The sequence below is a fragment of the Mobula birostris genome, chromosome 2 (assembly GCF_030028105.1).
Source record: "Mobula birostris isolate sMobBir1 chromosome 2, sMobBir1.hap1, whole genome shotgun sequence".
NCBI classification, from domain to species: domain Eukaryota; kingdom Metazoa; phylum Chordata; class Chondrichthyes; order Myliobatiformes; family Myliobatidae; genus Mobula; species Mobula birostris.
Window position 1 is genome coordinate 110,475,490 of NC_092371.1, and position 27,356 is coordinate 110,502,845.

Here is a 27,356-nt window from a genome sequence, read left to right on the forward strand (position 1 = left end):
TGCGCCGTTGTGAGCATTTATACTTGTGCGTTGGTGTGTCTGCGTCGCTCTGCGATTCACTGCCAAAACACTAGTTGGTGGTGGGGTTTCTATGCCACTGTGTTGAGTTTCTTCGTGTTTAAACTCAACACAAAGAAACTCAAATTTAAAACAATGGCGACTGAAACTGAAGGAGGATGAATTTTCTGTGCTTGTCCGGCCACTGAGAGACACAGATGAGGAAATGCATTTCAAATATTTTCGGATGTCGGCAGATAGATTTGATGATCTGGTTCATCGTCTCCAACCATTTATTTTGCATCAGTGTAGGCACAGTATTCTCAGAGACTGGCAATCACCATTTGAGTTTTAGGTTCAGGTAGAAGTCAACAGGCTGTAGCAACTAACTACAAACTGGGGTCAAGCACAGGGTCCATAATTTCGGAGGTCTGTAAAGCTTAGTGGAAAGCATTGTAACCAGAGTTCCTTCCCTGCCCTTCAGTCGCCCAATGGGAAGCTATTGCAGCGTAGGAGGAAATGCGATGCTACCAAGCGGACCAATCATAGTTGTTGCGGTCTGCGTTGCCGCGACGCGTAGTTACATTTTTGGGGAGGTGCGCGTCAGGCTACAGTGTAGGATATGGTATAGGGTATGCGGCTATGCCGTACCTACAGCGTCGATTTGACGCACAAGTATAAATTGGCCTTTACTTTTAAACCTTTGCTGTTTGGTTATTCATAACTCATAACTCTGCAAAAGGGAACAGTTTCTCACTGTCACTTCTGTCCACGTTCATCAGAAATCTGTTGCACCCATTCAGGCCTTCCTCTTCGCAATTCCTCCTCCAAAGCTCCTGCCTCCAGCTTTCTTCGTCATGGCAGCATAATAGAGCTTTAACCAGAAGCCAATCCAAACATCAGAAGTTTGGAGAGGAGGGGACTTCAATCAGGTCCGTTGCCCGAGGATAAAAGACGAGCAGGTTGCCGCAGCACTATAGAGCTTTGACCAACAACTGTCGTGGTTTCTCGTTTCTCACAAACGACAAGGAGACGCAGAAAACTCATCAAGACGTTTTAAACTTTAATTTGCAAATCAAAGCTGAGACAATCAGAAAGCTAGTAGCTGACTGCCTGTCGAGGCTTGTATACAGCATTTTTTATAGCAATTTCCTATCTTAGCTACATTATCATATCCAGTCGGCCTGTGATTACATATCATCAACATATCCGCTCTCGACTTTCCACTATTGCTTTACTCCCCAACTTAATTATGTCCTAGTTTACATTTTAGACCATATGTCCTCTCATCCCTAACCACAGTTATTTCTTAATTAGTCTTGCGTTGACATACTGCCACATATTTCATCACCTTACTCGCCACCGTTATCTTTCTACTTGGTTTCATTCTAGTTCTCTTCATGAATTAATAGTGAACAGGTCAAAAGTCATGGCTACATAGTGAATACCTTCTATTTAGCTAGCAGTGGTTACATAGTAAATAATAGAACATACAATGTATACATTTGAGTAAATACTGTTGAGTAAATATTGTAATACATAGAAAATACAATGCATGTATTTGCATTTTCCAATACAACCAATCAGCGTTTGGGAATAATTACTAACAGCAAATTAAAGGAATCGGAGGAAGTGCAGCAGCTGTCATCTGAGTAATCATAGTCAGTGTGGCGACCTAGAGGCTTTAGCTCTTCGAAACTTCGCTCAGAGAAAGCGATGGAAAGGAGAGCTCAAGGTTTTTTTTTCCCCTTCTCTTCTTTATATCTGCTCAGATAGGGCAGCAGGGATGACAGGCAGGATAGTGAAATGTTCTTCTCGCGGAATGTGGGAAGGTGGGGGACCTCCAGTGTCCCTGATGACTACGACTGTGAGAAGTGTATCCAGCTGTGTTAAGGAGCTGGAGTTGGAACTGGATGAACTCTAGATGTTTCGGGAGGCTGAGGGGGCAATAGTTAAGGCACATAGAAGTGTCCAAGGTATAGGACACAGGAAACTGGGTGACAGTCAAGAAGGGGAAAGGGGTTAAGGAGCCAGTGCAGATCCCCCTCAGCAACAGGTATATTACTTTGGGTTCTGTTGCAGGGATGGGGAATGACCTAACAGAGGAAAGTCACAGTCGTTGGGTCTCTGGCACTGAGTCTGCCTCTGTGACTCAGAAGGGAAGGGGGAGAAGAGGCACATTGTGATGATAGGGGATACTTTAGTTAGAGGAACGGACAAGAGGTTTTATGAGTGAGAATTAGATTCCTGAATGGTATGTTGCCTCTTGGGTGCCAGGATCCGGGATATCTCGGATCGAGTCCTCAGCATTCTTAAGTGGGAGGGTGAGCAGCCAGAAGTCGTGGTCCATATAGGTACCAGTGACATGGGTAGGGCAAGTGATGAGGTTCTGCATAGAGAGTTCAGAGAGTTAGCTGCTAAGTTAAGGGTAGGATCTCCAGAGTTGTGATCTCAGGATCGCTACCCGTGCCATGTGCTAGTAAGGCCTGAACTAGAAAGATTAGACAGTTTAGTACATGGCTAAGTAACTGGTGCAGGAGGGAGGGTATAAGATTTCTGGATCATTGGGCTCTCTTCCAGAAAAAGTGGGACCTGTACAGAAAGGGTGGTTTACATCTGAACTGGAGGGGGACAAGTATCCTAGCGGGAAGGTTCATTAATGCTGCATGTTAGAGTTTAAACTGGAGTTGCAGGGGGATGTGAACCAGAGTGCCAGAACAGTTAGTGGAGAGGTGGTGGAGGCCAGTGTTGGTAAGACTTTAGTCAAAGTTAGGAATCAAAAGGTTGAGCATGGTGTACCTAGTGTCCTGAGCTGCCTATATTTAAATGCAAGAAGTATTGCAGGAGAGGCAGATTATAGTCCTGAAGATGAGGTGCCCTGATTTGCAAACAGAGGCAATGTGCAGAGGGGAGAGGCTGTTGATATGACTAAATCGCAGTCAGCAGGATGAGTTGCAATGTAAAAGATGGATAAAGTCGAACAGGGTGAATACAGGACTGAAGGTGTTGAATCTGAATACATACAGTGTACACAGAATATGGCAGATGAACTTGCAGCACAGTTGCAGATTGGCAGATTGGTTGTAGGCATCAGGGAATCATGGCTGAAAGATTATAGCTGGGAACTTAATGTCCAAGGATATACATTGTATTGAAAGGACAGGCAGGAAGGTAGAAGGGGTGGCATTGCTCTGTTCGTAAAAAATGAAATCAAATCATTAGAAGGAAGTGACGTAGGGTCAGAAGGTGTTGGATCATTGTGGATAGAGCTAACGAACTGCAAGGGTAAAAAGACCCTGATGGGAGTTGTATGCAGACCCCCAAACAGTAATAAGGATGTGGCCTACAAATTCCAATGGGAGATAAAAAATGCATGCCAAAAGGGCAATGTTACAGTAGTCATGGGGGATTTCAATATGCAGATAGATTGGGGAAAATCAGGTTGCTACTGTATTCCAGGAGGGGGAATTTCTGGAATGCCAATGAGATGGCTTTTTAGAGCAACTCGTGCTTGAGCCCAAAAGAAGATCAGCTATTCGGCATTGGGTGTTTATCAGTGAACCAGAATAGATTAAAGAGCTTAAGGTAAAAGAACCCTTAGGGGCAAGTGATCATAATATGATCAAATTCACCTTGAAGTTTGAGAAGGAGAAGCTAAAGTCAGATGTATCAGTATTACAGTGGAGCAAAGGGAACTGCAGAGGCATGAGAGAAGAGTTGGCCAGAATTGATTGGAAAAGAATACTTCAAGAATGATGGCAGAGCAGGGCTGGAATTTCTGGAAGCAAATCGGAAGTCACAGGATATATACATCCCAAAGAGGAAGAAGTATTCTAAAGGGAAGATGACACAACCGTGCTAACAAGAGAAGTCAAAGTCAACGTCAACATGAAAGCCAAAGACAGGACATAAAATAGAGCAAACATTAGTGGAAAGTTCGAGGATTAGGAAGCTTCTAAAAACGAACAGAAGGCAACTAAGTAGTCATTAAGAAGGTAAAGATGAAATATGAAAGTAAGCTAGCCAATATTATTAAAGAGGATACCAAAAGTTTCTTCAGATACATAAAGTGTAAAAGAGAGGTGAGAGTGGATATTGGACTGTTGGAAAATGATGCTGGAGAGGTAGTAATGGGAGACAACGAAATGGCAGATGAACTGAATAAGTATTTTGCATCAGCCTTCATTGTGGAAGACACCAGCAGTATGGTGGGAGTTCCAAGTGTCAGGGATCATGAAGTGTGCAAAGTTACCATAACTAGAGAGAAGGTTAATGGGAAACTGAAAAGTCTGAAGGTAGATAGGTCACCTGGACCAGATGGTGTACACCCCAGAGTTCTGAAAGAGGTGGCTGAAGAGATCATGGAGGCATTAGTAATGATCTTTCAAGAATCACTAGATTCTGGAACGGTTCCGGAAGACTGAAAAATTGCAATTGTCGTTCCACTCTTCAAGAAGGGAGAGAGGCAGAAGAAAGGAAATTATAATCCAGTTAACCTGACCTCAGTGGATGGGTAGATGTTTGAATTAATTATTAAGGATAAGGTCTCAGTACTTGGAGGCACATGATAAAATGGCCATATAAGCATGGTTTCTTCAAGGGAGAACCTTGCCAACGTATCTGTTGGAATCCTTTGAAGAAGTAACAAACAGGATGGACAAAGGAGAATTGGTTGATGTTGTGTACTTGGATTTTGAGAAGGCCTTTGATAAGGTGCCACACATGAGGCTACTTAACAGGCTATGAGCCCATGGTATTACAGGAAAGATTGTAGCATGGATAAAGCAGTGGCAGGAGGAAAAGAGTGGGAATGAAGGGAGTTGGTGACTAGTGGTGTTCCACAGGGGTCTGTGTTGGGACCGATTTTTTTCAAAATATATTATATGTCAATGATTTGGATGATGGAATTGATGGCTTTGTTGCAAAGTGTGCAGACAATATGAAGATAGGTGGAGGGGTAGTTTTGAGGTAGTAAAGAGAGTACAGAAGGACTTAGATTAAGAAAATGAACAAAGAAATGGTAGATGGAATATAGTGTCAGGAAGTATATGGTCATGCACTTTGGCAGAAGAGATGAAAAGGTTGACTGTTTTCTAAATGGAGAGAAAATACAAAAAAAACTGAGGTGCAAAGGGGCTTGGGAATCCTTCTACAGGATTCCCTAAAGGTTAATTTGCAAGTTGAGTCTGAGGTGAGGAGGGCAAATACAACATTAGCATTCATTTCAAGAGGACTAGAATATACAGTAAAAGCAAGGTTTGATGTCAACAAAATAGAGAGAGTACAGGGAAGATTTACTAGAATGTTACCTGGGTTTCATCACCTAAGTTACAGAGAAAGATTGAACAAGTTGGGCCTTTATTCTTTGGAGCGTAGAAGGATGAGGGGGGACTTGATAGAGGTATTTAAAATTATGAGGGGGATAGATAGAGTTGACGTGGATAGGCTTTTTCCATTGAGAGTGGGGGAGATTCAAACAAGAGGACATGAGTTGAGAGTTAAAGGGCAAAAGTTTAGGGGTAACATGAGGGGGAACTTCTTTACTCAGAGAGTGGTAGCTGTGTGGAACAAGCTTTCAGCAGAAGTGGTTGAGGCAGGTTCGATGTTGTCTTTTAAAGTTAAATTGGATAGATATATGGACAGGAAAGGAATGGAGGGTTATGGGCTGAGTGCAGGTCGGTGGGACTAGGTGAGAGTAAGAGTTCGGCACGGACTAGAAAGGCCAAGATGGCCTGTTTCCGTGCTGCAATTTTTATATGGTATTGTTGAAAATATATAAAGCACTGGTGAGGACTCCCTTGGAGTATGGTGAGCAGGTTTGGGCCTCTTAGAGAGGATGTGCTGAAATTGGAGCGGGTTCAAAGGAGGTTCACAAAAATGATTTCAGGATTGAATGGCTTGTCAAATGAAGAGCATTTGATGTCTCTGGGTTTTTTTGCATTAGAATTTAGAAGAATGAGGGGTGACCTCATTGAAACCTATGGAATGGTGAAAGGCCTTGATAGGGTGGATGTACCTTATGGTGGGAGAGTCTAAAACCAGAGGACACAACATCAGAATAGAGGGGCGTCCTTTTAGAATGGAGATGAGGAATTTCTTTAGCCAGAGAATGGTAAATCTGTGGAATTGTTTGCCATAGGCAGCTGGGAAGGCCCAGTCTTCATGTATATTTAAAGCAGAGGTTGATAGATTCTTGATTGGTCAGGGCATGAAGGGATATGGCAGGAGACTGGGGCTGAGAGGAAAACTGGATCAGCCGTGATGAAATGGCGGAGCAGACTTGATGGGACAAAAGGCCTAATTCTGCTCCAATATCTTATGGTCTAATAAAGGAAACAAACCCAGCTTATCCAATATCTCCTTGTAGCTCATATGCTCTGTCTGATGCAATATCCTGTTGAACTTCATTTTGACTATTCCACATTCTCTTTCCAAGGATGCTGCTTGACCTGTCAGCTATTTCCAGCATTTTTATTTTTTATTTCAGATTTCCAGTATCTGCAGTTTTTTAAAAAAAATTCATATTGTTCATTGAGACATCTTGGATTTAATCAAAAGACTGCTGTTCGATTTATTTTCACAAATGAAAAAGAAATAAGTCTAAACTAATTAAGTGCTTGGAGATGTGCTAGAAAATCAGAGTAATTCAATGTAGCAAATTCTTTAAGGATCATTTTTCTATTCCTTAAATAGCCTTTAGTTTAATAGTGCTCCCCTATTTCTGTTATTTTTTAAGTTGAAAAGTTACCTGATGTTTTGGACAGCCAAGTGTTAAGAATGCCCATTTAACCCATTTTATACCAGATGCTTTGGGACACAATAATACATTTAGTGAAAGAAGCCATGAAGTTATTGTGCTCCAAGTCCATATAGATTGCTTGTGTCTTTTAATAGGCTATTGACTGAAAAAGGATCTAGTGTTTTCCTGGCATATCTGATGAATAAACTATACTAGGGCTTCCAACTGGGTACAGGTATTGTCTATAACTGACATTTCTGAACTAGATGTGTCTAGCCATCATCACTGAAAAAGATGGTGGAGTATGCTATCAAAGCGCTGGTTAAAATCGATACCTGTACCCAGCTGGAACCCCGAGAAGAGTTTATTCATCAGACTATTTACTGCTCAGTGCTGAGAAGCAAATAACAGCAGCCATTTTTAAAAAATCTCTTATTGATGTTGATATGAACAGTACACAAACATTTGGAAAGCCACAACCACTACAGGAATATGTCTGGTGTTAGACCCGAACAGTCACTATTAGTGTTTAGACCATAAGACATAGGAGCAGAATTAGGCCATTTGGCCCATCGGGTCTGCTGCTCCTTTCAATCATGGCTGATCCTTTTTTTTAACTCCTCAGCCCCACTCCCTGGTCTTCTCCCCGTAACCTTTGATGTTGTTGTCCAATCAAGAACCTATCAAAGTCTGCTTTAAATACACCCAACAACCTGGCATCCACAGCCACCTGTGGTAACAAATTCCACAAATTCACCACCCTCTGGCTAAAGAAATTTCTCTGCAACTGTTTTAAATGGATGCCCCTCTATCTTGAGGCTGTGCCCTCTTGTCCTAGACTCCCCCACCATGGGAAACATCCTTTCCACATCTACTCTGTCTAGGCCTTTCAATATTTGAAACGTTTCAATGAGATTCCACCCCCCAACCTTCTAAATTCCAGCGAGTACAGACCTACAGCCATCAAACGTTCCTCATATAATAACCCCTTTCATTCCCAGAATCATCCTTGTGAACCTCCTCTGAACCCTTTCCAATGTCAACACATCTTTTCTTAGATGAGGTGCCCAAAACTGTTCTCAATACTCAAGGTGATGCCTCTCCTGTGCCTTATAAAGCCACAGCATTACATCCCTGCATTTGTATTCCAGACCTCTTGAAATGAATGTTAACATTGCATTTGTCTTCCTCACCGCCGATTCTACCTGCAAATTAACCTTTAGGGTGTTCTGCACAAGGACTCCCAAGTCCTTTGGCATCTCAGATTTGGTTAGTCTGCACATTTATTTCTATTACCAAAGTGCATGACCATGCATTTTCCAACAATGTATTTCATTTGCTACTTTCTCATCCGTTCTCCTGATCTGTCTAAGTCCTCCTGCAGCCTACCTGTTTCCTCAACACTACCTGCCCCTCCACCAATCTTTGTATCATCTACAAACTTGGTAATAAAGCCATCTATTCCATCATCTAAATCATTGATATACAGCATTAAAAGAAATGGTTCCAAAACTGACCCCTCCGAAACACCACTAGTCACTAGCAGCCAACCAGAAAGAGATCCTTTTATTCCCACTCGCTACCTCCTACCAATCAATCAATGCTCTAACCATGCCAGTAACTTTCCTGTAATACCATGGGCTCTTACCTTGGTAAGCTGTCTTGTGTGGCACCTTGTCAAAGGACTCCTGAAAGGCCAAATATACAATGTCCACTGTATCCTCTTTATCTATCCTACTTGTAATCTCCTCAAAGAATTCCAACAGGTTCGTCAGGCGGGATTTTCCTTAAGGAAACCATACTGACTTTGTGCAACACAGATCAAAGTTGCTGGTGAATGCAGCAGGCCAGGCAGCATCTCTAGGAAGAGGTACAGTCAACGTTTCGGGCCAAGACCCTTCATCAGGATGGACTTTGTCCTATCTTGTCCGGTGTCACCCAGCACTCCATAACCTCATCTTTAACAATTGACTCTAACATCTTCCCAACCACTGAAATCAGGCTAACTGGTCTATAATTTCCTTTCTGCTTCCTTCCTCCTTTCTTAAAGAGTGGAGTGACAATTTTACAGTCCTCTGGCACCATTCCAGAGTCCAATGATTTTTGAAAGATCATTACCAATGCCCTCTCAATCTCTACCACTACCTCTTTTAGAACCCTAGGGTGCTGTTCATTTTGTCTGGGTGACTTATGTATCCTGAGGTCTGTAAGCTTTTTGAGCGCCTTCTGCCTTGTAATAGTAACTGTATTTGCTTCTCTCCCCTCACACCCTTCAACATCTGGCACGCTGCAAATGTCTTCCCCAGTGACAACTGATGTAAAATACTCATTTAGTTCATCTGCCATCTCTTTGGCCCCTATTATTATTTCTCTGGCCTCATTCTCTAGCTGTCCTGTATCCACTCTCATCTCTCTCTTATTTTTTACATACTTGAAAAAGCTTTTACTATCTACTTTGATATTGTTTGCTAGCATGCTTTCATATTTCACCTTTTGCCTCCCAAGGATTCTTGTAGTTGCTCTCTGTAGGTATTTAAAAGGTTCCCAATCCTCTATCTTCCCGCTAATTTGTGCTTTGTTGTATGCCCTCACTTTTGCTTTTACATTAGCTTTGACTTCCCTTGTCAGCCACAATTGTACTATTTTGCCATTTGAGTATTTCTTCGTTTTTGGAATTCATCTATCCTGCACCTTCTTTATTTTTTCCCCAGAAACTCACGCCATTGCTGCTCTGCTGTCATTCTTGTCAGGTCAGCATCTTCTTCAAATTTTCTTTAGCCAGCTCCTCTTTCATACCATTGTAATTTCCTTTACTCCACTGAAATACTGCTATGTCAGAATTTTCTTTCTCTCTATCAAATGTCAACTTGAACTGAATCATATTGTGATCACTGTCTCCTAAAGGGTTCTTTTACCTTGAGCTCCCTAATCACCTCCAATTCATTACATAACACCCAATCCAGCATAGCTGATCCCCTAGAAGGCTCAATGACAAACTCTTCTTAAAAAGCCATCTTGTGGGCTTTCAACAAACTCCACTCTCTTGGGATCCATTTCCAACCGGATTTTCTCATTCGACCTGCATGTTAAAATTTCCCTGGCAATCATAACATTGCCCTTTAGACATGCCTTTTCTATTTCCCGTTGTAATCTTGTGGTTCACTATCCCAGCTACTGTTGGGCGGCCTGTATACAACTGCCATCACCCATTACCTAGTCTACCTTGTGATGAAAGCTTAAATGTATGAAGAGGTTTTAAATAAAACACATTGCACTTTTTTGTATAAAGCTATGTTTGTAGGTGGCTAGATATTTTAAAACAAGTTAACTGATATAGGAAGATAATATGTTTAGATTGTCTGAGACACTGGGGTGAGACTCTGAATTATAGGTCTGTACTGGCTTCTTCAGTTTCTTAAGTTTAATGTCATTCATTGTGATGTTAAATTATATTCCAATTTTGTAACAAGGCTTCTCTTGTATAAAGGGTAGTATTAAGATTATCAAAAAAAGAACCAGTAAAAGAAGGTAGTTTAATTTATCTTGGTTCATCCATCCAGAAACTGCAATCTCTCACAATGTATTTATTCAGAGTTTCTTAGGCAATTTCCTTGTTTTTGTTTTCCTATTTCACCTGGTAGGTCCCAATTGCTCTCTGAGAGTATTGATTGCTGCCTGCATAAAGACAGATTACCTGATATATTTGTTCATCACTCCATTTCCACAATTTAATTTAAATTTAATGGCTCCAGATTTTCTTCAAGTGCAATTATCTTATATTCTTTAACCGTTTCACCCAAATCTTGGGGTTGTGCAACCCAAGTTTGTCAGGCTTTTGTTCATTCCTTGCTACCCTACGACCAACAACCCCCTCCCCCCTTCCTCCTTCCTCATCTCTTCTAATAAAATACTCATGTTTTATATCATGGTGCTGGACATAATCTGAGGTATTCGTTGGTGACATTGATGGCTTCAATGTTAATTACTGTCTTTCCTTGGCCTTTTTGTCCCCTGATTTTATTTTCCCTTTTCAGAATGCCCATCAACACCACCACATAGGGCAGAATGATGACTAGGCTGTGCTCCCAAGTAATTTTTCCTCAAAGTCATTGTACTCAGAAATCTGCTTATTTTTAAACAATAAGGGAAAACATAATTAAAACAACAGCAAATTCTTCCCAAGTACAGAGCAAGGTAAATTTCTAGAAAAATGCTGTGATTAGAAGAAGTTGCAAATCAATAAGTTACATGGAATCATTTGGACCTTTGTATTCCCTGGATTCAACAGACAGAAACATTTCTAATTGTCTCTGCTTAAATTGAGAAAAGCACTGTCACTACGTATAGCTTTGGTTTCAAAAGCTGTTCTTTTTAATCCAATTCCTGATTGCAAGTGGGATCACTTTACAGAATAAAAAAGGTTGGATTTTAATCAGCTATGAAATATCCTAAAGTAAGATTAATAGGCCAAAGGGTTGAAGATGACATGACTATGTTCAGTATGTTCAGGAAACAGGAGCACTTTACAGGTACCAGCAACTGGGGTTCAATTCCCACCACTACCTGAAAGGAGTTTGTGTGTACGTTCTCCCTGTGACCGTGTGAGTTTCCTCCCACAGTCTAAAGACGTGCTGGTTGGTGGGTTAATCATTCATTGTAAATTGTCCTGTGATTAGGCTCGGATTAAATTGGGGGTTCACAAACGAGAGAAAATCTGCAGATGCTGGAATTTGGGGGTTGCTGGGTGGCGTAGCTCGAAGGGCCTATTCCAAACTGAATCTCTATAAAAACAAAATCTATAAAAGGTTATCAGAAATTAAAGTCTGAGACATCTGTTTTAACTGCTAACAAATTCTTTATTTTGTAATCTTAAAGACAATGGCATCTTCTCTTGTGATTTTAACCCTTTGAGTACTGAGTATCCTTTGCAACTTACAAAATTCAATTAGCCTCTGTCTTTTGCAGCATACTATACTGCTCCATTACCCGAAAAAATGATATGAAAATATTGCATGTCTTGTGCAAGGTTTTCCTTGGATTATGAAAGCAAAGTTATTCCAAATTTTCTCTCCTGTTGTGTTGAGGCAGAAATGCTACTGCAGTCCTCAAAGAGTTAAAGAGAAGGTCTTTCTGGCCTGCTTTTCATGTAGCTGCTGAGGTAGAAATTCATCAGTCTTACATTCTGAGTTTGAAATATGTGGCTGGATTCTAATTTAAAATTAGATCTTTGCAGTGGTAGTTACAGAGGTGCTGGATTGGCCATTTCATTCCAGTTAACTCAGAAGATCAATAAAATAGCTTAAGGTGAGGCAGAAATTTCAGCAGATCATGTCATTGCAGGACTGTGGTTCATAGATGTTAAAAATAATTTATTAAAGAAGTTTATTAATTTTAAAACTTTTAGCCTGTTAAATCTCCATCCATTACATCTCATTTTTTAAAAAAAGTATGTTATCCCTTCTTGGACTGTTCCTGTACCCCACAGTTCCTACCACTAGGGCTGCACGTAATGAGAAATTGCCAGGGAAATTCCAATTGACAGCAAGCTGATATTGCATTTTGATATTTGTATCTTGTGCTACCTTGTTGCAATACCTTTATGTTTACGTTCTTTATCTCTTTAGTACCCTAATTGTCAAGCTTCTGAAATAAATGTGTACCTTGGATGGAATATCTGGGGTAACTTCAAAGCTGGTCATTTTTCACTTTCGTGTTTTTAGACATTGCCATCCTTTTTTGATCTTATTGTCTCAGATCACAGCCCCCGTGATTATCATTTGGCAGACTTTTAATCTCGGCATATAAACAGTGGAGGAGACATTATGTCAGGAAGAATTACAAAAGCAATTGAAGCTAACCTACCCTGTCCTGTAAATATTGTATTCCATTTCATGAGGCCTCAGTTTTGTTTTTAAAAATCTCATTTTGAGGCTGAGTTAATGGAATTAGTGCATCAAACCTGTTGGTGAAATAACGCCATTAATAATTTGGCTCCTGCTGTCTTTTTAAGCATGTGTACCAAATGGCACAGATATGCAGTGGATAAAGAATTACTCACCCTATCGTCAGAATTTGAATCCCATTGACTGATACAGCTTGGCAAAGTTAAGCATCTGGGGCCAAATTATGCCTTCGGTATATTTTATACCTCTATAAATAGTCTCCATTTCACTCCCCTCACCAACTTTAGGAACATTCAAAATGGCTATACTTTCCTTTCCCTAGTGGAAAATATTTTTGAGGCAACACTTTGTTAAGACTCAAATTTTATGTGGTGGTGCGGTGAAAAAAGCAAATGATTGTGGAACCCAGTGGTTACTGTAATGCCTCACAACCTCCATCACATTGTGGAGACTAGTTTAAAAGCACAGCATCACAGCACTTTAAACCTGGTCATGATTAAGATTCCTGAGGGTTCAGGGAACATAACTAGAGCCTGTAAGTGTATGTAAAGCACCGTTATTTATTCCTTTCACAATGATGTCTTTTGTCGCCATACTACGCAAACCAGTGTAACATTCCGGGGCAGCTGTGCCAAATTAACCCATTGCAGGCTTCAAGTATAATTATCTTGACCTCAAGCATTTAGTCTTCACCAGTTTTCCATCAGACACCCTTGTGATAATGTGAGTTCTTGTGATAATGGAAGGGAACAGAAAAGAAAAATGATCACATTGTGTCACGTCACAAGATGCATGAATCTGGAATAGGATGTCAAAACTGGAAGGTTAAATCTGATCACCAAGTCCACTAGAAGGGATGTTTGTGATGGGGGAAGTTAGGAAAGTCAAAATTACTAAATAAAATATATGTAAATATGGTTAAAGTTGAATGCCTGATTAAGTAGCAGTCAATATGTCCGATATCTTAGGTATTTTTTCGCTGAACAGGCCTTCCTGGCTGCATCTACTTTTATTGAGATTTTGTACCCTTTCAGTCTTGGTGTTACCCATTATGAGAAAGAGGGAATTTGATTTTTAACCCCTAGATTCCCATAACTTAGTTACTGCTTTTCTGGGGAAAACTTTGTCACTTGGGCAGCAAATGGACACACTTGTGGCTGTTAGAGATGGAAATAAAAAGTGAAATGGAATCAGTACTGCAGAACTAAAGTGAGGGTAATATCAATGGACAAACCACAGTCCTTGCATTTGCTCTTGAAATTAACAGACTTAAGTATTGACCACTGACCATTTTGTGGCCACAAAACCAGGATTCCCAACAAGGCACTGCGAAGACTTGGTCTAAATAATAAATAGGAATTGTCATTAGATTTAACAATCTATAAACTACTGCAGTGGCCTCCAAATGTGCAGATTGAGAGGGATAACCTTTATTGAAAGCGATCTGAGCTAGAAAATTTATAATTGCAGGAACAGAAGTACCATTCATTAATAAACTCAAAAAGGATTTGAATGCCAGTTTTCATCGTGAAAAAAAAAAGTTCTTGGCTCGAGTCTTCCTCCCCAGTGTCTATGGACAGAGAAAATCACCAGCTTTCACCCATTATAGATCAGGAGTGGATTTGTAAGATCGGAGTGCTCAGACATTTTGTTTTCATATTTAAAGTTGAAAGTGAATATTGTATTTCTGAATCTTTGACCAAATCTATGTATTTTTTTTTACCTTGTATTTATATCATTTCATGTGATGCGGCCAGAGTATGCCACTTACTGCGGAAGGTTGTCCGTTTGAGAGTAGTGCTGGGTCCCATCATTTTCAACAGGTGATATTCAATGATCACTTTCATAATATAGAAAATACTGTTAAGTACTTAAAAATGTAACTCATGACCTACTCATTAATGTGGAAAGTTAAGTTGTACAGGATGCTTTATAATGAGTCTGTGAGCATCCTTCTGCCTCCTCTGAAATCTGTGTATAAAAATGGTAAAGAGTGACGAATACCCCATGTGATATGGAGCTGTCTTTAATTGAGCAGCGGGAATTTAAAAATGTGAAATAAGATACCAGGCTGCAGCGTGAAATCCAATGAAGAATGAAATGTTATTTTCAGAAGAGGATAGAAAGAAAGGATGTTGAAGAAGAAAAGTAGATTCTGTAGGTGCTGGAAATCTAGAGCAATACAAAAAGGCTGGAGGAACTCAGCAAGTCAGGCAGCATCTCTGAAGGGGAGTAGTCAGTCCGTTTCAGGCTGAGACCCTTCATCAGGACAGAGAAGGAGATGGGAAGAAGCCAGAATAAGAAGGTGGGGAGAGGGGAAGGAATACCAGCTGGCACGTGATAGGTGAAGCTGGTGGGAAGTGTGTGGGTGGGGGTGAAGTGAGAAGGTGATAGGTGGAAAAAGGTAAAAGGCTGAAGAAGAAGAAGGAATCTTAACAGGAGAGGACAAAGGACTATGTGAGAAAGGGAAGGAGGAGGGGAACCGGGGAAGACGATGGGCAGGTGAGGAGAAATGAAGGGTTGAGAAGGGTTCCAGAATAGGGAATGGATAGAGTGAGAAGAGGCATTGGGGAGAAATTACTGGAAGTCGCTGTTCATGCCTTTAGGTTGGAGTCTACCCAGATGGAATATGAGGTGTTGCTCCTCCAACCCAAGAATGGCCTCGTCATGGCAGTAGAGGAGGCCATGGATCGAAATGTTGGAATAGGAATGGGAAGTAGAATTAAAATGGGTGACCACCAGGAAATCGTGCCTGTTGTGGCAGACAGAGTGAAGGTGCTTGACGTAGCGATCCTCCAATCTACTTTTGGCCTCAGCGATGTAGAGGAGGCTGCATTAGGAGCACCAGATGCAGTAAATGACCCTGGCAGACTTGCAGGTTTAGTGGTAGGTGTAGCGCTTGTTTAGCTTACAGGGATAGGTGCCAGGAGGGATATAGGTGGGGAGGGACGCTTGGATAATGAAGTCACAGAGAGAGTGTAGAGTGTGGAGGGGTGGGGATTAAGATGTTTTTGGATCCTGTTGACGTTGGCGGAAGTCACAGGGAATTACATTTGTGAGATTGCATGTTCCTTTCCTAGCTCAGCAGTTGGTAAAATGAACTGGGAGGAATATTGGAGTGAATTGGCCCTTTCAACTCAGATTCCCTGCTGTTTTCACACTCCTTTGTTTTCTTCCTTCCTTACCAAGCCCTGGGTTCTTTGGCCACAAGTTAGATGATTATATAGCCCAGTTTTGAGCTGCTGGTCTCTAAAGCTGTGTTGGTCAGTTTTCTGACCATCTTTCCCTCACACAACTTGAACGATGGCAAGTATTAGTTATTGTGTTTTACTTGATTCCTTTTCATTTCTGTGCATGTTAATGTTTTTATAGAATTTAGGCTGTTTTGGGTGAAATTTTCATGAATACAGTCTTCCAAAAATATTTCCTGGGCCTAATGTAATCATTCAGAAACTGAAAGTTGTTTAAATGCTGCTCCTCCCAACCCGCTGCACCCCAATTCCCAGAAGAATTTTTGTCAATCACTGTAATTATTGACTGAAAAAGAAGGCAACTGGGCTCCCTACAACCATTCCATTTTTGAAGATCTTGGGCAAGTGGCTGGATGACAGATTCCTTGCCTGTGCTGTCTTACTCCTGATCCCATCACATCCGGCATCTCTGTGGCTGCAGTTGACCTGATGGCCAAATAGTAATGATGGCTAAGATTTGGCAGCCAGACCAATAGAGCAGCAGAGCAGTAATGCAAAAGGAAAATAAACCATTGTTTTGTCTCACCATTTACTCAACTTTAAGCAAAGACCCTTTGTTTGAAAAGTGAATGGAAAAAGCAGTGCTTTTGTTCTTTGTTAGCCTAGTGTGTCTGCATAAAATCTAAATTCCCACTCACCGCCACTTCCACTGCGGCATCCTAGGTTTTTTAGAGCAGATGAAATTGATGGCGGAGGGCCAGAAAGTCGTCATATTTGTGTATTGCAAAATGGAATGAGTATAATTATATGCATGCCATATGTGAATGAAGCAGCTAACCAGTGATCTTCCGGATGATGAGCGAGGACTCAACAGGGATTAGGTGAAATGATTATAGGCACAAGTGCAAATGTCAGCTCAGTGAACATGCTAATGAGCATGTCACTGATGAGTCTCCCCTTGTGCAACTCCCACCTTCTGATCGTCACTCAAAATTAGCATACAAGGTCAGGGTAAGAAATTGTGTTTATTTTTGAAGGAACAGAATTTTTAGAGCAAGTGCACTGACGACACATTACACTCAATATGTCCTCATGTGTCTTATGGTAATTATATTTTAAGACGTTCTTGTCCACAGCTGTAGCATCGGCAGAGAGGTGCTACACCCACAGCAGAAGTAAATACACATTTTTTATTTAAACTTTATCCTTTGAGTCTTGCAAACCCATCCAGCAGCTGTTCGGGGTAACAACACAGATTAACCATTTGGGCTCTGAAAGAGAACCTGGAATTTAAATTGTGTGTTACTTTGGAATTAAATAACCACTTTGACGATGCTCTCCCTCTCTGGTTTCTCTGTTTGCTCAAATGGGTTGGAGCTGTAACCAGGTCAGAAATTTCTGGACCAACAGCTGATGGGGATGTATGATGTTCTGGCCATGATTCTCCTTTCATTAACCACAGTTACTCTCTGCCCCATTCCCCTCCTTCATCTCCTCACACCCCAACCCAGATAAGTATTCGCCGAGGTTCTGGGCTGGCATTTCTCCATGATAAACTGAGACTTGAATAACCAAAGCTATGTCAGCTCAGCAGCTGTGGTACTGTTCCAACTGGCTATTTGCCTTGCTGCTCATTTCTTTCACGACTGTAAATAAGTTATGTTCATAAGCCTATCAGAAAGCAGAATTACAAGTGATTAATGTTAACTTTCAGAAGTTTTGCGTCCTTAGGCAGAGACAATGGCTGCTTCTCTCATACCTTCAATGTTGTTCCTGTCACAGCTGAGGCAGTCTTTTCGTAGACTCTGTTAAACATTTTTCATAAAGCTAATTGTAATCAAATGTTACTGATCTCCAGAGGAAGTTGACAAAATTGATTATGCTCATTCATCCTTGTCTTAATGCTCCTCAGACAACATTTCATCACTTTCCCCAACCAGAAGTACAAGAACCCTCATGTTCCTCAAATCTTTGAATAATTTTGTCTGTACAGCCCTCACAATCTAAATCTATCTTCCATAGGTCATTGGTGCTCTATTAACTTATATTTGTGGTTCTTATCTTTAGTTTTGCTCAGGGGTTATTATGACATCTTACATTTATTCAGCTTCATGCATTTAGGAAAACATCTCCAGGCGCTTCACAGGAACACAGTGAGACAGAAACTAAGCAAGTAATGTTATGAAAGATATCTTAAAGTTGGTTCCAATGTGGATTTTAATGAAGATGGTAGAAGAGAAAGAAACAGAAGGCAAGTGATTTATTCAGGAATTTTCAAATTAAGTTTAGACTGAGTTAGTGTTCGTGAGTTCAGGAGAGTAAAGGTGGGTAACATGCCAGAAATGGAACATTGCAGTAAAAGATACGGACGTGGAGAATTTGGAACAAAAGGATTTTTTAAAAATCGGGGCATTAATGAATAAGGAAGGCAGGAGAGACAAAGGTATGGATTTGGAAGGGAAAACAACATGCATATCACTACAGTCAGTATATTTTACTTTGAGTTAATAGAATTTAGAGATTGCAAAGTTTCCAGAATGTAAGGCTATATGGTCCTAGAGTTCTGGATAATCCTTCCTAAGATTGTTGACGATTTAGTGTCAAAACTGTGTACAATATTCCAAATGCAGCTCAACAATAAAATAACTAGTTTCACTTTGGAATGGAATGTTCAATTGCATTTTCTTACTTCAGTAAGATTGTTGATTGTTGCTTTGTGGTGATGTGCCGCCTTCAACTTTGCTCAAGAATATTATCTATTGTGTCTTTGAAAAAGAGAGGGGATGTAGTGTCACAGAGATTTTTTTCAATTGTGAATAGTTTGGATAGGGTAGATGTAGAGATGTGGGCATAGCCCAGTCCATCACAGGAAAAACCCTCCCCAGCTTTGAGCACATCTACAAGAATGTTGTTACAAGAATGCAGCATCCATCATCAAGGTCCCCCACAGTCCAGCCAACAACTTTCTTCTCACTGCTGCCATCAGGAAGGAGGTACAGGAGCCTTAGGTTCCATACCACCAGGTTCAAGAACAGTTATTACCCTTCAACTATCAGGCTCCTGAACCAAAGGGGATAATTTCACTGAGCTGGTTCCACAACCTATGGACTCACTTTCAAGGACTCTTCAACTCATGTTCTCGGTATTCTTTATTTATTATTATTATTTGGGTTTTTTTTGGTATTGCAGTTTGTTTCCTTTTGCACAATGCTGCCTGTCAGTCTCTGTGTGTAGTTTTCTATTGTGTTGATAGATTCATTGATTCTATTGTTTTTGTTTCTGTGAATGCCTGCAAGAAAATGAATCAGTAGTATATGGTGACATATATTTCAATAATAATTTTACTTCAAACTTTGAGATAATGTTACTGAATTGGAGAATCAAACCCTGGGACTTGGAATTAGAATGTGGAAGTTGCTGCAGTGGGAAGTGGTTGAGGCAAATAGCTTAAATGTGCCTGAGGGAGAGATGAATGGAAAGACATTGGGAAAAGTCGAAATTAGGTAAATGGAGTAGAATAATATTTTAAATGACATGGGATTGCACATTTTCTGTTGTACCATTTGCTTCTTAAGTCCGTGATTGTTCTGTGCTTTGCCTATGTAAATTCTTCTTGTTAATGAACATTCTGGAACCTAGGTGCCTTAGATTTTCTGTGAATGCTTTCTGAAGATTATTTTCTGGTGACTTTTTCTTCTTGGTAAATGAGATACTGAACACTCAAAATGAACATCTTGGTAAAATTTTGATAGAAATGCTATTTGTAAAACGCAATTAAGTAAGCTTAACAAATGTAGAGGATTTAGAGATAGAGTTACAGTCACTGTTTATGAATTTGTGTCGGTCGTTTTCAATTATTTATGCAAATGAAACAATTTGTAATAAAACATATAAATGTCAGAACTTGTGACATGAAAATATAGGTTGGATTACTAATTCACATCCTGATTCACTTTATCTCCTGTTTGTAAGCCTGCACCAGTCTTAAAAAAAATAAACATCGCCTGTTCTTTGAGTTCATGGTCATAGGAACTCAAATGTTAAAAAAAATGATCTGTGGTTTCTTTCAGGGATTTATATTATGAATTCATATATGCACATTTATAATGAAAACTGCTCATGTAAACTTGTCACTGTGTAATTACACTTTTCCCCCAATGGAGTCACTATAGTGCCATAATTGGCAAGAACATGTAATTACAGTTTGACAAGTGTACATGGCCGTTTCCCTGAATATATATGGACTTCAAAAACTATGCTGAAAATGTTGAAATACTGTATATAGTAATGGAGCCTGAATAACTTTAATCTTCTCGGGTCAAATAATCTGAGGCTCCAAGCAGACTTTACCTCAAAAGTCCTTGTGCTGAAGCAATTGGGCTCTGTGTTGTGCCTGTAGTAAATGACAAATAAATGATAACTGCATACATTATTTTTCTTAAATCATTCTAATTAAAAAATATATTTATTAAAGAATTTATATAAATTAAGACTTTTTTTTGCTATTTTGCTTTGAAAATTTTTCAAAACTGGTTCTTATGAATCAAAATGTCACTTTACCGTAAGTGACAAGGAAATGGTGTTTGGGTATTAAATAATTTTTGCAACCCATAGTTACACTTCTAAAAAATAATTTTATTATAGATGATTGAAAGAAGTCCTGCATTTGCCTGATTTAGAAACATCACAAAAGGATTGGAGAACAACTAATTCCTTGAGACTTGCTGCCATATTCTGCTTATTGCCAAAATAAACCAGGTTGAACTATAGATCCTATTCTTATAGCCTTATTAACATAATGCCTCAAGGCAGTGTTTCTTACTAAATGCCAGTTATTCAACATATTGCTTGTGCTTGTGAGAAAATCTACTCTTTCGACAATGTCCTATGAGCGAATGAATGTTTAACAGTCAGCTAGTCACAACACAAACAGCCATATGTGGTTAACACTGATCTGAGTGGCTTGATCAACTACTCCAGTGGAAGAAGACTCCAGATGATTAAAATGACCCCTGCCACAATGACTACTGCTCGGGCAGCACACACAAAATGCTGGAAGAACTCAGCAGGTCAGGCAGCATCTATGAAAAGGAATAAACAGTCAACATTTTGGGTTAAGACTCTTCATCAGGACTGGAAATAAAGTAAAATGAGAAGTCAGAGTAAGAAGGTGGGAGGGAGGGTAGGAAGAAGTACAAGGTGGCAGGTGATAGGTGAAACCAGGAGAGGAGGAGGGGGTGAAGTAAAGGACTGGGAAGTGGATTGGTGAAAGAGATAAAGGGCAGGAGGAGGGGAAATCTGATAGGAGAGGGTAGGAGACCATGAAAGAAAGGGAAGGAGTAGAGCACCAGAGGGGGATGATGGGCCGGTAAGGGAATGGGAATGGTGAAGGGGGGTCGGGGGGGGGGAGGCATTATCAGAAATCCGAGACAGCGATGTTCATGACATCAGGTGGGATTCTACCCAGATGGAATATAAGGTTTTGCTGCTCCAACCTGAGTGTGGCCTCACTGTGGCAGTAGAGGAGGCCATGGGATGAACTGACATGTCGGAATGGGAAGTAGAATTGAAATTGGTGGCTACCGAGAGATCCTGCTTTTTCTGGACTGCTGCTTAGCTATTTTTGAAAAATAAATACATTATAATCCTTTCTCTATGTTTTACCTTTGAGCTTGCCAATTTTAAAATTTGCTTGTATAAATAAATAAAATATTGAGTAGCAATAACAAATAGTTAAATACATTTACTTTCCTCCCAATTGATGCTCAACTGGGAGGAGAGAAGACAAGGAGCTATCTGGCTGCTTTCATTCTCTAACCCCCCCCCCCCCCCGCCCCCAGATGTTTATTGTGTAGAAGCTTTCTTGGTAGCTTCCCTGGTGCCTGAACCTGTCTGGGCTTGAAGTATGTGCAGCAAGGGGAACTGTCTGCAAATGAATGCAAGAGACATCTGGACTGGTATCACACCAGGTGCAAGTCAGGTTGTATAGAATATATTAGTGTTACTGATTCTGGAGAAGCCACCAAGTTACTGCCTCAATTGACTGTTAAATATTGTGCTTTGCTTCTGCAGAATGTACACTTAAAGGTGTAAGCAGTATTCAAAACTGATGTATGCCTCCTTGTGATACAGCATATTTTCAGACAAACAGGGAAACAACAACATTATTTTCAAGCTGTGGACATCATTTGTCAGTCCAGTTTCAGAGGCACAGATGCCAGTTTCTACATCTCAGTTAGAATTCCTTTTATGGCAAACTGGCTCTATAATGGAAAAACAAATTAGCCAAGTTAATGCAGCCCGGCCCTCCTACACATTCAGCACCAGCAACCGTGTGCCCTATAATCTCTGTGCATCAGCCAATTGCCCATGGTCACTGACCCACATCAAGGCGTTACTGGAGCAGCCACTTTTAAACTCTAACTGTGATACTCAATCCCTCCATGACTTCACCTCTCCCTGCCTCTACTCCATCCCGACAAATGTTAGATCTCTGTGTTCCTTCAGTTATAGTTTTGGACAGGTTTTCTGTTCCACTATCTTTCATGCAGATCATTCTTGTGAACAGAAAATCTATCAATGCCTCATTTTATAGACAATTGAATGATCAAAATCCACGTAATGTAGGATATTCTTTGACAGCATGTGAACACCAACAGTGTTGTTTTAATTCTGTTTATTTTCACAAATCCATCTCTTTTAAGGCAGTTAGCAGCTGTCTGATTTGCTGGTTAGAGTTATTTATAGAACTAAATAAACTTGCGTTTAAGGGGTAGAAGCACATCCAGCCCAAGTTGGGTGAGAAGGCATTTCTTAACAATCAATACTATACTAAGCTCAATGTAAAAGAGGTAGCAGGAGACCTTCAAGGCTCCAGTTGGTTGCACGTGGCCGGTTACTAATCAGCTTCAGAATGTACTTTGGTTCCTTTTTGCATATCAGCTGGAAGGAACTTGTTTATCACTTGCCTCAATTTCCATTTTTTGTTTCAAAGAACATCTGGAGACAAACCCTGATTATATAGACCTCTCTTTAACAGGCAAACAAATTAAAAGTGAGCAGGAGAGGATTATACGGTCAGTTATTGTAGTGCCTGCTCAAATGTAATACCGGAGTTCCCGGTGACTGGGGTCACGAACTGCTGATGGATGTGTAGGAACTGAGGGATCAGTGAGGGAAGGATGAGTAGACAGCTGAAGGCATAATGCCCCTGATCCCATTCACATCAAAGGGTGAGGCAGAGTGTGTTTGACCTGAGGCATTATCAGTCTTGGTGAAGAGAAGTCATTTGATCGGAATATTTGAAATATTCCAATCTGATGATTCACATTCACCCAAGAGGGCCAACACTGATTGGATCAATGCTTCATCCAAGAAGCGCCACGTTGACAGTGCTGCTCTCTTTCAGTCGTGTACTGGAGCATTGGTCTAGAATGTTATGCCGAAGTTTTCTGGTAGGTAGTGCTTTGAGGTTTTTTTTCATTCTGTTAAAGGTGCTATGTAAATGCAAATTATTGTTATCCACCTCACATTTTCCACCACCTTAGCAGCTTGTCTCAATTCAAGAATGTCCAGAGTGTTGCTAAATTCCAGTCACGACACAGTAGCAGCCATTAATTTGCAAGAGGTGCATCCCACAGGTTTACATAAAACCAATATGCAAATCCATTCCACTGATCTTCCAGACAGTTGTATGTGTGGGTCTGTACATAGTTTCATATTGTACATCAAAACATCCATTGGCATACACCCTGAGTGTTCTCCATTTTACCTGGGTCTGATTCTCCTTCTTTCCCCAAGTTTAGCTTCGTTTCTGTACTTATTTATTTGTTAGTGGCCTGACTATTGCCGTCTGGTTGCTGCTCGTTTCAGTTTGCCTGAGTAACACTCTGACACTTGATATATCCGATTGAGAGCCAAAAGAACCTTTTCAGCCCATTTTGTCATTCAGTTAAATTAGTATCTCATATCCTTGGTATGATTATCTCATATCCTGAGATTTTCAGATGAACAGCATTGTACGAGATGAGTCTCCAGATTTCTATCCTCAAAGTGTGATGAAGAGTGGAACATGCTGGTTGATTTCACTCCTACGCTGTCTATCCCAGGGCAACAGGGGACTGTTATGATACTTCTGTTTGCAAAGTGAGTTAAGGCAACTCCAGTAAGGACCTACCTTTCATAAACAAACCTGGCACAAAGCAGGGAACAACACCAGGAACTCTCCATCGTTCCTGGGCCAGATTACTGATCATCACAGCCGTTTCAACATGAGCAACACACATCAAAGTTGCTGGTGAACGCAGCATGCCAGGCAGCATCTCTACGAAGAGGTACAGTCGACGTTTCAGGCCGAGACCCTTCGTCATGTTGTTTGCGTTGTTTCAATACGAGCTGGCTGATTGAAGACAGAATTAGGTTCTTTCAGCTGAGTGTCTTATCAACTTCACACAGCACTTCCTAATCTCAAATTTACCCTAAAGATTCTGAATTTTAAACTTTTACTCTAGTTAACATTCACAACACAGCTGACTGAGGAACTCTATTTGAAATAATGCAGTGGAAGCACGATGGCGGGGCAGCATGGTAGTGTAGCAATCAGTGTAATACTTTGATAGCACCAGTGATCCAGGTTCAGTTCTGCCACTGTCTGGAAGGAGTTTGTACGTTCTCCCCGTGACCGCATGGTTTTCCACTGGGTGCTCTGGTTTTCTCCCACACTCCAAAGACGTATGAGTTAGTAGGTTGTGTACAGATCCGATTGCCATACTGTAGGAAGAATATGGTTGCAATAGAGAAATGACAGAAGAAATTTACCAGTACGCAGCCTGAAATGAAGGGCTGTAGCTGGGAGTGGGAGGTTGGGTTTATTCTCACTGGAACATCGGAGGCTGAGGAACCTTGGGGGTTGGTGAAATTTTGAGGAGCATAGATAAGATGATTAGCCAGAATCGCCTTTTCCTGGTGGGTCTTGAACAAGAGAGCAGAGGTTTAAAGTCTGAGGGGAGAAATTTAAAAGCAATCTGAGGAGTAAGTTTTTCCACGCAGAGGGCAGTTGTTATCTGGAATGAGCTGCCAGAGGAGGTGGCGGAGGCAAATACATCTGCAATGTTTAAAAGGCATTTGGGCAGGTATCTAGATAAGAAAGGTGTAGAGGAATCAGGCCAAATGCACAAATAAGATGGGCCAAAAGGACCTTTTCTGTGCCCTACGCTTCCATGATTCTTGTGCAATGGGCCTTCAAATGTCAGCAAGATCCATTCAAAGAGAGCACCATAGACCAGTTTATTTGCACATTTGGTAATAGGTTTTTAAAAAGGCAAAGGGGGGAGAGGAAGCTAACAATCAATTAAATTTGAAGCACAGAGCAGTGTCATAGTCAGTATTCCTTCTTGAAAGGTGGCTCCAGACTACTAGCATCCGGTAGTCGAATCGCGAAGAAGAGAAAGTCTGCGGATGCTGGAAATCCGAGCAACACACACAAAATGCTGGAGGAGCTCGAGGCCAGGCAGCATCTATGGAAAAGAGTACAGTCGGTGTTTCAGGCTGAAACCCTTCGGCAGGATTCTGATGACTTTCATTGTGTTAATTCAGGGGTTCCCAGCCTAGGGTCCACAGAGCCCTTGCTTAATGGTATTAGTCCATGTCATAAAAAAGGTTGACAACCCCTATGTTAGGTGCTGTAAGGATTCAACAGTGTTTTCCAGTTTATCTGCCTTACTTTCCAATCTACTAGAGTTTGGCCAGTTATGATTAATGAAATCATAACTATTAGATGGAATGCAATAAAGACTGTATAATAAGGCTTTATTTTGACTACTTTCTGTAACAAATAAAAAATGCTGACTTTTTGCTACCGACTATACATGGTTTGAAGGGTCAACTGGCATATCATACCCACATGTCACTCACCATTCTGATGATCTCCAAGATCATTATTCTGGCAGGAAGTTGTTGGATGGATTCAGGGAAACAGCCAACAATGGGTTCTGCCTGCTAGCTTCCTCTGGGGAGGCTGACTGTGTGTGCCATGCTTGCTAATCAGCTTGCCTGCAGTCGTGATTTTAGATTTGCACCTAGATTTTCAGTTTCTGCAAAGCAATTACAACAGGAATTATAGCCTGCCAATCTGATGCCAATATCATTGTTTAGAACACACAACAGTTGCTCTTTCCTCCACTCACTTCATCATTTTGCAGTCAGAGCTGTTTGCTTGTAAGCTAGCCAAAGTTCTACCTCTTGAGCACCCCACTCCCATAATACTAATCCTTGTCCATATGAAATGCTTCTTTGATAATCTGCAGTTATATTGATATTAACATATAAATATGTGCAATTTTTTCCCTGAGAATGGAATGAAGAAAACTGGTTCAGCTAGCTATCATGTAAATCTGCTGTATTTGAGAAATGATGAGAAATAATTTTAATCCTGCCCCTCTGCCTGTAATGCCACAGTTGCTTGTAATGCCTCTTAAGCATTAATTAGGACTGGATTATCGCAGGCTTGGACCAGCTCCAAGATCCTGGTGCCTGTTTCCTCCTGTCTCTACTTTCAGTAAGAGCACCAATTCAGCTTTTCCTCTGCACTGGGTGGTAATTTACTCCCTAGTGATGTTGCCTCCTGGGCTGAGGTGTCACTTTTAGACGGCCGCTTTATTGGAACCGTAAATTACAAAAAGCTGGAGTAATCAGTGTCAGCTGTGTTTCCATGTCTTGGAGGAAACTGCAAGGAAGGCCTGAGAGAGGAATCAAGGATATGTGTTACTGTAGTTATATATTAGCATTGAACATACAGATATTGGGTTCCACTGGACAGCAGTTCAATCTGTAAAAATATTTTTCAGGGGAAAAAATTTTTGCACAGTTGAACATAAAGAACTAATGAGTTGAAGGCAGATTCTTTTGATAATTTTTGTGGGTTTGAGTGACCAGTTTCTTTTCACCTGTTTCCTTTGAATCCCACCCTGACCGGTGGGACCTTGTAGCCGAGAGGAATGTTAGCTGTCCTCAAACCAATTCCTGAGGTCATACAACTATCAACTGCCTGTATTTTTTTCTCTCTTCACTCATAGCTCACTCCACAGTGTAATAGCTGATATCCTCCAAAGTTGCAGGACAAAATGGTTTTACTGTCCTTACCACTGTTGTAAACTGTGATCTCTAGTGGGATGCAGGGGATTCATTGCTATGTCTACGACCAGTCTATTGAAGAAGATGGGGGTGAGGGGTCACTCCCTTCAACAAGCAATCAAGTCCTTGTCAAATGCAACAGAAGAAAGCAGCAATTGGATTTAGATTAAAAGGAAAGACAATGACTGGGCTGCAAGATGAAGATGGGAGGGTATGGAACTGAGGGGGCGTGTATCTGGGACACCAGGTAGCACCATTGAGCCCTCTGGAGGTGTCGTGGGCTTATCAACGAAACGTCAAAGAAGGAGGGTGCCCACCTGATGACGTACCTACTTTCCTTGTCACCACTCCCATCCCACTGCCAACATCGAGAGTGCCGACTTACCATAGAGGATT

The 27,356-nt window shown here is 40.9% G+C and overlaps 1 protein-coding gene across 6 annotated transcripts in view; it reads left to right on the top strand.

Moving 5' to 3' along the window:
- Positions 1 to 27,356, top strand: part of sobpa (sine oculis binding protein homolog (Drosophila) a) — a 224,241-nt gene that overhangs the window by 108,729 nt on the left and 88,156 nt on the right. For 4 of the 6 annotated variants that reach the window (XM_072246136.1, XM_072246134.1, XM_072246135.1 and 1 more), the window contains one exon: positions 14,397 to 14,462. The exons of the other annotated variants lie outside the window; for them this stretch is intronic. In XM_072246136.1, coding sequence (XP_072102237.1) covers positions 14,397 to 14,462 — 66 coding nt within the window. The remainder of the gene's footprint in view (positions 1 to 14,396; positions 14,463 to 27,356) is intronic. 6 annotated transcript variants of the gene reach the window in all.